This window comes from Sinocyclocheilus grahami, unplaced genomic scaffold (genome assembly GCF_001515645.1).
Source record: "Sinocyclocheilus grahami isolate Dianchi unplaced genomic scaffold, SAMN03320097.WGS_v1.1 scaffold470.1, whole genome shotgun sequence".
Taxonomy (NCBI): Eukaryota; Metazoa; Chordata; class Actinopteri; order Cypriniformes; family Cyprinidae; genus Sinocyclocheilus; species Sinocyclocheilus grahami.
In genome coordinates this window covers 691,627-703,289 of record NW_015505649.1, presented here as the reverse complement: position 1 = coordinate 703,289, position 11,663 = coordinate 691,627, and the positions used below count along the sequence as shown (strand labels likewise).

At 34.8% G+C, this 11,663-nt stretch overlaps 1 protein-coding gene across 3 annotated transcripts in view; it reads right to left on the bottom strand.

Annotated features, from left to right (window-relative positions):
* Positions 1-1,862: 1,862 nt before the first annotated feature.
* Positions 1,863-11,663, bottom strand: part of kif3a (kinesin family member 3A) — a 23,878-nt gene continuing 14,077 nt past the window's right edge. Inside the window, exons 10-18 of one of the 3 annotated variants that reach the window (XM_016235541.1) lie at positions 8,716-8,872; positions 8,426-8,606; positions 8,225-8,335; positions 6,291-6,416; positions 4,240-4,293; positions 4,061-4,129; positions 3,854-3,981; positions 2,851-2,922; positions 1,863-2,429 (exon numbers count right to left, since the gene is read on the bottom strand). In XM_016235541.1, coding sequence (XP_016091027.1) covers positions 2,874-2,922; positions 3,854-3,981; positions 4,061-4,129; positions 4,240-4,293; positions 6,291-6,416; positions 8,225-8,335; positions 8,426-8,606; positions 8,716-8,872 — 875 coding nt within the window. In that variant the 3' untranslated portion in view covers positions 1,863-2,429; positions 2,851-2,873. Of the gene's footprint in view, positions 2,441-2,848; positions 2,923-3,096; positions 3,135-3,853; positions 3,982-4,060; positions 4,130-4,239; positions 4,294-6,290; positions 6,417-8,224; positions 8,336-8,425; positions 8,607-8,715; positions 8,873-11,663 lie in introns of those variants that run through there. The other 2 variants (XM_016235542.1, XM_016235543.1) reach the window with 2 other exon arrangements.

Here is an 11,663-nt window from a genome sequence, read left to right as displayed (position 1 = left end):
CTGTAGCTGTTACTGGATTGAAACATCACAAAGCGGGACAAAATCTCCTAATGGAAATCATGAATGATGTGGATAGTCACCTAAAACCAAGTTCAACGACGGTAAGAAGTGAAATGTATTATTTCATCTGGTTTATTCGCAAAGACTGTTCCTTAGTCTAACAACCTTCCAACTTTCTTTCACAGAATCTCAACCAATTTGTGAAAGATGCATTTCCTCCAGTGAGCTGCACGGCAAGTTGAATTTTAGTTGATTTTTCAGAACATACTTTCCTGATACTGGATTTCATTATCATTAATTACATACGGTTATACAGGAGAAACACCTTTGCCAAGCAGCAATGGTCATGATGAACACACAACTAAATCACAGCATGCTACACAGACGACTGTTTGCCTATGCAGATTATTCAGGGGTAAGTCATCTCACAATATTCACTTGTTGAATTAGATGAGAAACAACATGATTACCATTCTATGTCTACATTATTAGAGTATCATTCTGTGCGCAAACCAATGCTATGTGCTGATACTATCAGCATGAGTCTTACACTATAGAAATGATAAAATGTAATTTCCATTTTTCCAGTCATTTTAGTTACTATGGGTTCTTTCTGCCCCAATAGTAGCACCAAATTGAACAGCAATGCTTGTCTGAATGACTGACTTAACTAAGCTTAACTTAAAAATGACTGATTTAACTAAACTTAACTAACGACTGACTTAACTAAGGTTAGCATAACTAATTTCTGACTTAATTAAGCTTAACTTAACTAAGTTTAACTTAACAAATGACTGACTTGACTAAGCTTAACTTAACTAATGACTGATTTAACTAAACTTAACTAACGACTGACTTAGCTACGCCTAACTTAACTAACGACTGACTTAACTAAGGTTAGCATAACTAATGTCTGACTTAATTAAGCTTGACTTAACTAAGCTTAACTAATGACTGACTTAAGCGTAACTTAACTAACAAACGACTGACTTACCTAAGGTTAACGTAACGACTGACTTAAGCTTGACTCAACTAAGCTTAACTAATGACTGACTTAATTAAGCGTAACTTAACGAACGAACGACTGACTTAACTAAGGTAAACATAACTGACTTGAGCTTGACTAACTAAGCTTATCTAATGACTGACTTAACTAAGCTTAAACATAACTAACGCCTGACTTAACCAAGCTTGACTTAACTAAGCTTAACTAATGACTGACTTCATTCAACTTAACTAACAACTGACTTAACTAAGGTTTAACGCAGGGCTACAGACCGAACGGTGGCACATGCTGTGGAAATAACACAATAGTTTTTAATAATCAGTTTAACAACAGTTTTACAGCTTAAGCGAATTAGCTCTGCCTACAACTGTAGATATATAGACTGATTTTAGACTGCTTAATGAAAGAGGTTCAATGTATTCTAATAGAGCTGAATGTGTTTTTTTCCCCACAGCACCGTCACTGCAACGTTACAGCTACAGAAGAACACCGAATGGATGCTTTCCTCAAAAAAATCAAAGACTGCTGCAAAGAACAATACTCTAAACTCTTAATGCTAAACAAGACACAACCGAATTGACTCTAGACTTACTGCTTATGAACACAATACTATATATTTTTTATATACTATATATATATTTACTATATAATATTTTTGCATTACATTTAATATTAAATTATTTTCTATTAAATGTTTTTCTATATTTAGGTATTTGCTCATATTTATATATTTATTGTATTTATGAATAAAAGTATTCGGAACAGATTTTTTTGTTTGTTGTTTTTGGAATTTGACAAATATTAATAATAAAAAATGCTATGTTTTACCTTGTAAAATAATTTAATAATTTAAAGAGGAGTACAGGGGGGGGGGTGACAGTAAAATGTAAACGTTTTTACATAAGACTAATGGTTTACTACAGTGCACAATGGAAATACATTACAATTAGAGTAAATTGAGCTAATGGCACCACAGCCAGGGAAACATGGCATGCACATTCTCACTATAAAAAAAAAAATTTAAGTAGCATAGCTTGTGTACATTGAGCTAAAGCAATTGCACGCTGCCAACTGTATAAAACATTAAGATTAGATTAGTTTCTCAATAGCATATTCCCTGACGGCAAGCTCATCTCATGTGTCGCATTAATAACCTGCTCGCTCCAGCCATCAGTGTAAAGCAGAATATAAAGTAACAGTGTTTATGTTAAAGGTGAAATGTGCCTTTTGGAGTGCTATCGTTAACAGACATTTTACAGCAAACTATCCTCACCTAAACCCAGCATTGGGGCAGCTCTGGAGTTCCCGCATATTAACACATGATTTATTTTCATATCCACTTATGTCAAAGTGCCTTATCATCACAAGTATCAGTATTTCCTAAGATATATGCTGGACTGGCCTTGAAAATGCACAAAATATGGTGGTCTTCATCTCACAAAAGGCTCACTGTAGCAGGGATTCAATCACAACCTCTGGTTTGGAGGAACGTTTCCTAAAAACAATGCGATTGGGGAAAAACAGACATTTAGACGTGCAAATACATGCATATGTGTCATTTAGATTATTGACAGAAGATTGCACGTTCATTCATAATTGCTGAAATTGCTCCGAAGTGATAGTAAAGACATTTAGAATGTTACAAAAGATTTCTGTTTCAAATAAATACCGTTTCTTTCTTTTCAACTTTCAATTCATCAAAGAATCCTGAAAAATAAAATGTATCACTGTTTCCACAAAAATATTGGGCAGATCAGCTGTTTTCAACACTGATAATAATCAGAAATGCTTCTCGAGCAGCAAATCAGCATCTTAGTATGATTTCTGAAGATCATGTGACACTGGTGGTCTTCATCTCACAAAAGGCTCACTGTAGCAGGGATTCAATCACAACCTCTGGTTTGGAGGAACGTTTCCTAAAAACAATGCGATTGGGGAAAAACAGACATTTAGACGTGCAAATACATGCATATGTGTCATTTAGATTATTGACAGAAGATTGCACGTTCATTCATAATTGCTGAAATTGCTCCGAAGTGATAGTAAAGACATTTAGAATGTTACAAAAGATTTCTGTTTCAAATAAATACCGTTTCTTTCTTTTCAACTTTCAATTCATCAAAGAATCCTGAAAAATAAAATGTATCACTGTTTCCACAAAAATATTGGGCAGATCAGCTGTTTTCAACACTGATAATAATCAGAAATGCTTCTCGAGCAGCAAATCAGCATCTTAGTATGATTTCTGAAGATCATGTGACACTGAAGACTGGAGTAATGATGCTGAAAATTCAGCTTTAATCACAGGAAAAAATTACATTTTACAATATATTGAAATAGAAAACAGTTATTTTAATATTTATATTAGATTTATTATTATTATTGTATTTTTGATCAAATAAATGCAGTCTTGATAAGCAAAAGTGACTTCAAAATAAATAAAAATTTTTTTTCGAAAACTTAGACGCCAAACTTTTTAACAGTAATGCACAAAATGCAAAACTGTGCAAAGAAATGCTGAAATGTTTGACTCTGGATCAATTATGTTTAACTCCAAAGTGACATCTTTTGTTATTAAATTAAATAAATGCAAAAAATAAAAAAGGCTTTTCTATAAATATACTGTATGTATATCACAATATATAATTATGGACACAGAATATTGTGATATATGCTTATAGTGCCCATTTCAGCAATTACAGACTATACCTTTAAACAACATCTAAAATCATACAACTTATTAATGCACCATGCATTAAACTAAACTGAAGGATTATTTAAGAGTCAGATGCATTTGCGTGTACAAAGGCTTAAACCAGAAAGTCCACAAATAAAAAAGCATCTCACCTACGACCAGTTTTAGGCCTGGACTTTCCACTCTTTGATGTCCGAGGCCTTTCTAGTTTCATTAGTGACTGTCTCATGCTCTCCTCAGTGTAGGCCAGATAAACATGGGACAGGTCCACTTCAAATGGCTGAATCACAAAAGAGGGAGAGAGGACAAAAATTAAACCTGTAAAGGGAGCAGTGCGCATTACGCATTAACTCACTTACATCTTTTTCTTTCTTGTCCGACACAGGTGTCTGTTTTCTCATGTTGTTGCCTGTGTAGGCCACACATTTCTAAAAATAAAAACAGCAAATAGATCAGCTGTATTATACATTTTCATTGCACCCAAACATCATGCCAGATCTGAGAGATGTGCAGAACGAAACGTGTTGAAGACGCTCACCAGCTGCCATTCTCCAATGTCCTCATTCCAGTGCACATAGTTCTCAACCATCTCCTGTACACAACCAAAAAAGATGTTGTTTGCATGTTTTCAGCAGTGCAGTAGTAGTATAATTTTATTTAATGCCATGTCAGCATCTGAGGCTATTTTCATGGCAAAAACGCAGTTTCAAAAATACAAATATCACATAAATACAATAAACATAAACACAGCAAGTCATATTATTTCAGTAGTGCAACAGAAACGCTGAATAAATATTACGTTTAGATATTGTGAATATTCTTTTGGGGACTTTTGAAATTCATGTTGAACTCTAAGAGTAAATAAACAAAGCTAGTTAATACAACTCATAATTTCACTAAACTGTAATATTCTGTTTGAAAAGGGAAAGTTCACTCAAAAATGAACATTTCTTTATTTTGTGGAAAAAATAATATATTTTAAACCGCTTTGGTTACCACTGATTTCCATTGTACTGATCAAGAAAAAAACACACTTGATATCTTCTATGTTTCACAGAATTAAGTAATTTATACGGGTTTGGAATGACATCAAGAGAGTAAATGACAGAAAAATCATGTTTGGGGTGAAATCTCTCTTTCTGTACAGTTTATTTGCCAGCTCAGGTTTGACCTTTTCGCCTTCGTTGTGCAAGTGCAGCATTTCACACTATATTATCAGCAAGAAAATATCAGATTAATGAAATCCTGACAAGGTGGAAAAAGCAAAAAATGATTTGCATGCTTATTTATGCAAGTGCTGCATCCTTAAGTGCTGTGTCAGTGCAGGGGAAACAAGAAATGGAGAGAAACAATACTTCTGTTATTAAAACAGGGTTTCTTCAGGTTAAATGAATGTAAATTGAAGATTTTATGTAAAGACCATGTAAAGAAAATGTAAGGAATTAATTAAATACTTCAATATGCTCTCTTAATGTAAATGTCCTGGGAGTAAAAAATGAGTTGTATTAGCAACACATCAAAGTTTAAAAATACAAGTTCCAATTGAGATCCATTACTTTTAAATTAATTTTAAAAATGGATTACTTAAAAATAATATCTTAAGGCTTGAATAGCTCTGCTGTCGACCATGACGATATCTTCTGATGCAGTACCTTCTGACCAAACTGCAAAAAAATGATGTTCTTCCTCGGTATTTTTGTCTTGATTGCCAGTGCAAATGATTCATAAATCAAGATACATGTACTTGGAGCAAAATAACGACCAAAAAAAAAAATAAAAATAGTCTTGTTTTCTGTAAAATTAATCAAAATGAAGTGAGTTCATGAACAAAAAAAAAACTGAGCAAATATCTGCCAATGGGCTCGGAAAAATCGACTTTACTCAAAGGGTAAACAAGTTTTCATACCTCACTGACTTAGGTTTGTTCTTGTTTTAAGCATAAACTGACTTAATTTTGTTCATTTTTTTAAGATCTCAAGTAAATGTATCTTGATTTAAGGATGTTTACATATTTGTATTGGAAAACAAACTACTGAGAAAGACATTCATTTTTGTAAAACATGCAACATTTAATGGCATAAATGTATGAATTTAAGACTTTCTGCTCTGATTTAAGTATTTTAAGGCCTTTTTTTTGTGGAAGTGCGAATTAGGATCTGTTTAAGTCCGGCAGAAATCCTGTAAAGTGTAAAATACAAACTAAGATAGATATAAGATATTTAAGACTTCTTAGGAAAATATGATATTCTACTAAGATGTCTAAAACTAAATTTAGATTAACTTGATTAAAAACATTACAAAAGCATAAAACTAGAAAAATTATTACACAATCCAGTATAATATGCACATGTCAGAAAAAGATTTTTGACATATGGGAGGGTTTTCCTGTGATCTAGAAAAGGGTGGTTTAATGAAGCTGATGCACGAGATCTTTATCAACAACGCTGTTTTGATCACTATATAATTCCTGCACTTCTGTAGGTATTATTTGAAAACTTCACAGTTATTCTAAAACATGTCAACAAAGAATGAGGAGGATCGTCAAATTTTTTTGACTGAGAGTGCATGCGCACGAGTATAAATGTAGACCTGATATTCCTGAGGAATAAAGTTATCAATGATGAGCATCTGTAGCCGCAGCTCTCTGCTCAGCTGCCGGATGTTTTCCAGCAGACCTTCGATCTCTCTGTGATGCTCCTGCTGCAGATCAGCCATCTGAAACACAACAGACATTCTTACCAGAGTACCAAAATCGTGTGCTGTCACGATACCAAACGTTTAGTAGTCTGTAGCAGTTAAACTCAACACTTCTCTGGATCACTTCGGTACCAATAGTTTTAATAGTTTTCTTTTTTTTAAATGCAACTTTTTGAAAATATGAATATTCTATTAATAATTATAAGTACATAATGATAAGACTAGAGATGCACCGATACTGAATTTCTCCACCGATACCGATAGCCGATTATTCAGAATGATATCTGCCGATACCGATAGTTTGGATTTCCTAAGGAAAAAAAAAACTCTCCAAACTAATGCTATAAACTATACTTGTATACTTCTATACTTACTTCTCATTTGGTGCATTACTGTTATATTAAAGGTTAAAATTTATAAAAGAGCTATTATATTCAACTGCTATTTATTTTCTGATATAATAATTACACTCAAATAAATCTGAATTGTCTGTATACAACTCAGTTGCACATAACGTTTTCAGATACTGAATTTCTCCACCGATACCGATAGCCGATTATTCAGAATGATATCTGCCGATACCGATAGTTTGGATTTCCTAAGGAAAAAAAAAACTCTCCAAACTAATGCTATAAACTATACTTGTATACTTCTATACTTACTTCTCATTTGGTGCATTACTGTTATATTAAAGGTTAAAATTTATAAAAGAGCTATTATATTCAACTGCTATTTATTTTCAGATATAATAATTACACTCAAATAAATCTGAATTGTCTGTATACAACTCAGTTGCACATAACGTTTTCGTAAAACAACTGTCTTCAAGCCAGAATTATTCAAACATACATATAGAATTAAATGTAAATGAGCTCCTCTTTAGTGTTTTTTGTAGCGAACTAATGAACTGTGAACAGTGGATAACTTTGTAACGTTAAAGGTAGGGTATGTCATTTTTCAAAAACACTTTAGAAAACTGATTCGGGCCGAATAGCAAAACAAACTTATAGCCAATCAGCAATAAGGGGCGTGTCTACTCGTGATGTGGAGGAGAGAGCTTTCAGTGCACAGGACGGACATTAGCCGAGCGACAGAAAGATAGAGATGACGGATAAAAAACAAAAGAGGAAAACATCTGCTGAACGACAAGGCAAGAAGTAAAACCCGTGTAAATATCGGATCAGCTTTCCAGCGCTGGAGAGAACTCAAGGAGCGGAAGGCCTGCGATCGGATGCAGAGATTGCTTTGTTTCTTCTCGATAGGTGAGTAACACCGTGTCTGCGCCGCAACAGCTAAAGTCTGTCTAGTACACTGGATGAGACAAAGCGACCGTTGAAAATGATTTGAAATTTGTGTCAATACGTCATGAATAGAACACAGCAGCAGTTTTCTGTCAGGGATTTGTCATGTCGTGCCGCGCCGCATTCAGTGTAGACCATAGATATGTATATATATCTATGGTGTAGACAGCATCATTGATTATAATGAGTTCCATAGTATTTTGTCGCGCCGCGCCACTCGCGTCTGATGTAGACACGGTGTAACATTGGTTTTGCTTTGTTTCACAGAACTAATCGTTGCCTGGGTCGCGTACGTATGTGTGGGGCAGAGCTATCAAAATAGTGTTTGTTTTGGTGATTTCAAATATCAACATTGGCTACCAGAAATCACTTACCCTGCCTTTAAGTTCACAAGCTGTTTTATTGGCGTCTTTCCGCGGTTGAAATGCTGAATGAGTATGTACTGACTTGGTACTGAAGTACTGGTACTTTTGACAACACTAATGTGAACTCTGCTATTTGAAAGCTACATGAAAGTTACTGCACCTCAGATTTTGCTGCCATCAACATGGTCCAGACTTTCTTCAGTTTCTTGGTCTTGCCTTGAGCTTCTTCCTGTAAACTGGTGTATTTCTCCTCGATGTCCAAGCGCTCTTGCTGTTTTAAAGACATTTGCAAACATGAATCACTATGGTACGATAAACTTATACAAGAATATCGGTAAAGCATGAATCCGCTCATCTCTACCTCCTTTTCTTCCAGTTCTCTCCGGAGCTGCTCGGCCCTCTTCCTCCTCTCCTCCAGTTCATCGTTGGATTCTTCCAGAAGCTTCTCCTGCTCCTCAGCTTTAGCCAATAAATCAACTCCACCAACAATAACCCTCTTCTCCAGAGCAGACAGCTTCTCGAGTAATAAGTGATGTTCCTGTCTGAGATACAGGAAACAACACAAAGCATGACACTGTTATACTCCTAAAATCATACTATATTAGCACTATATATAGATAACAGTTTTGGTGGACAGATTCAATGACTCACTGGGCTTTGAGAAGGTCCTTCTCTCTCTTCTCAAGCTCTGCACGTGCTTTGTTCCTCTCTTCCTCCTCCATGTCCAGTTTGGCCTCCAGTGCTTTCCGTTCCTCTTCGATCTTAGCTTGCATCTCCACCATCTTGTCAGGAGACACCTTCTTCCTCCCTTAGCATAGATATTAAAACAGATAAAAGCCTCAGAAGAAACGTATAGAAACACTTGTGCATTATGCAAGTGCACGGCAGCAGGAGAAATAACGTTCCATCAGATGCAAGCTAGCACAGTCAGCAGCAATCTCTTACCCCACTGAAATACATCCGTTTCCCTGTAAACTGGTGACTGACACTGCTCACAAGGCACCATACACATTACATAAAGTATTTCCAGACTATATGATATCAGTTCTGGGAAGATTACTTACAAATTGTAGTCTATGAGGGAAATTGTAGATAGTAACATAATTTGGATTACACATATTAGATAATGTAGTCGGATTGTAATCTGATTATGAGCATTTTAAAACATAGTCTAATTGCAATTACTTAATTTTTGGAATCTGATTATGTAATCCAGATTACATGTAATCAGTTACTACCCAGCACTGTTGATATGTTTGCACAGTAAACCTGTTGCTAGATCAGACATTTTTCACATGAGGGGTCCAAAGGCAGATGACAATGTGATTTATTGCTGTCATATGTAGGTGAATCTCATCAAGAACATGTCCGGGTCTTATTTCCACCCAAAAATCAATGATATTGTGCACCAGGAGAATGGAGATTATATAAGTATCACAAACATGTGACATTCACTGGTGGCTGCAAAAAATGTCAACAGATTTTACTCTTCCTCAATGTTACCTAATCATTGAGGCACTAATACAGGGACTCCCAAACTTTATGTCAGCTGAATCCCTTTGACCTTCAACAATTTAACCACACATTTGCATGTTCACCATTCTCTGATGTAGGTTACTGGTGACATGTGCAGGTAAACAAATTAAATATCTTTTTTAGCAAGATTTGACATTTTACAAGGTTTTGTTTTGATTTTACAATTATTTCTGTGTTTAATTTTTACATTTTAATAACTTAATTCATTCTGAGCTTTCCATCAGCTCACAAACCCTCTGCATTTCCCTCACAAATCCTAATTTAAGAAACCCTATGAAAAGTGCTCATCATTTCGGTCTCACCCAACTTGACTCATCTGAACAATCTCACCTTCCCCTTGTTTCTCAAACTCTTCAGATTTTAAATTATTTTCAATTAAAATCCCATTTTAAAATTAAAACAGATGACGAGCCAGGTTTCATTTTTAATGGTCAGCAAGAAGCTTTAATGATCTCAGAGCATTTGAGGGAGGACCTGGAAAATAAGATGCCAAACTGAGCTCTATTGAGCTTGGAGATCATTTTCCACAAGATGATTGCACACAGTGTCTATGGTCAATTTTTAAAGAGACACCTGATGTAAATGTCAATAAGATACATTAGAGATCTGACCATATCCACTGTCAGTGATTGATTTAAAGTCACACAGAGCAAAACAAAAACAGACATTCCGACACTGAACACACATTTCAATGTAGAATAACTGACTGTAGGCATTGTTTTTCAGAGAAACAAGTATGTGAACTTAACATGTTTCCTAAATATCTGCAAACTATATTAATATATTTATGCTCGCTCAAAAAATTACATCTAGCACCTTTATAATTCACACACCTAATTTGAAGACTTTGTTCTGTCTGACCATCTCATTTGTGGGACAGTAAAACTCAGGATAAATGAAAGCACATTTTTAGGGTTTGGAGGTGACGGAGGGTTGGGCTGATGAGGAGATTGTAACACCGACCTCTTGGGTCTTGAATTTCAAGCAGAGAAGTCACATGGCCAGCACATTGCACAAGAAGTGAGAAAACAGAAGCCCATATCATATCATCACGATATCATCATGACTTTTAAAGAGGAATCAGATTTGCCGTTTGGGTCTGTGTGAAATAAAACCGCAGTCACTGATCATTAGGCTGATGCAGAGAGAAGTGAGATGCACCAGAAAGGAAGATGATAAACATGAAGTAATCAGATGCAAGATTCACTGAGAAAGGTGATGCCTGAACCATTTAACAACAAATCCTTTCAATTTAACAGTATTTAGAAAAGAACAAGAATTAAAAATATAAGAATCTATAGCTACAAGCCAAAACAAATTCATTTAGGCTAAAACAAAACTAAAAACTACGTTGGGTCTCTCATTCGACAGTCGACACAAAATCAAATGTTTCCGAATTATCGATGTATTTGAATGCCAAAATATTATTTATTATGTACTTCACTCATGTTCCAATATCCACATAAAACAAAATGCTTTGCATAACATCACGGTGGTACGGTGATAACGCTTAACAGCACAGATTTATTACATATTTAAACTGAGCAGTGTGTGTTTTTCCATATGTTTGACTGACTGTATTTTATTATGATAATGAACAGGCTGCATTATTGTCGAGGTAGCAATGCTTAACTGTGTGTGCGCATGCGGCGCAATCACTTGAATTTTTTAGAAGCAACTACTCCTTTTAGTCATAAAGATAATGGGAATTGTAAAAGGTTTGCTTTTATTTGTGTACATTCCCAATAAAAACAAATCTTTGTGCTTTTGTAAAATAGGATGCCGCTTTCTGTCATCTGTTTCCTTTCTCGCAGCACAAAAATGAACCGAAACTATGCAAACTAGGCTACTTGTTGCACATTTTTTTTCTTAATTATTTAAGTAAAAATATATTTCTCGTATACGCCTATTTATTATTTAGTTATATATATATATATATATATACAGTCGTGGTCAGAATTATTGGCACCCTTGGTAAATATGATAAAAGAAGGCTGTGAAAATAAATCTGCATTGTTAATCATTTTGATCTTTTATTTTAAAAAATTCACAAATATCTAACT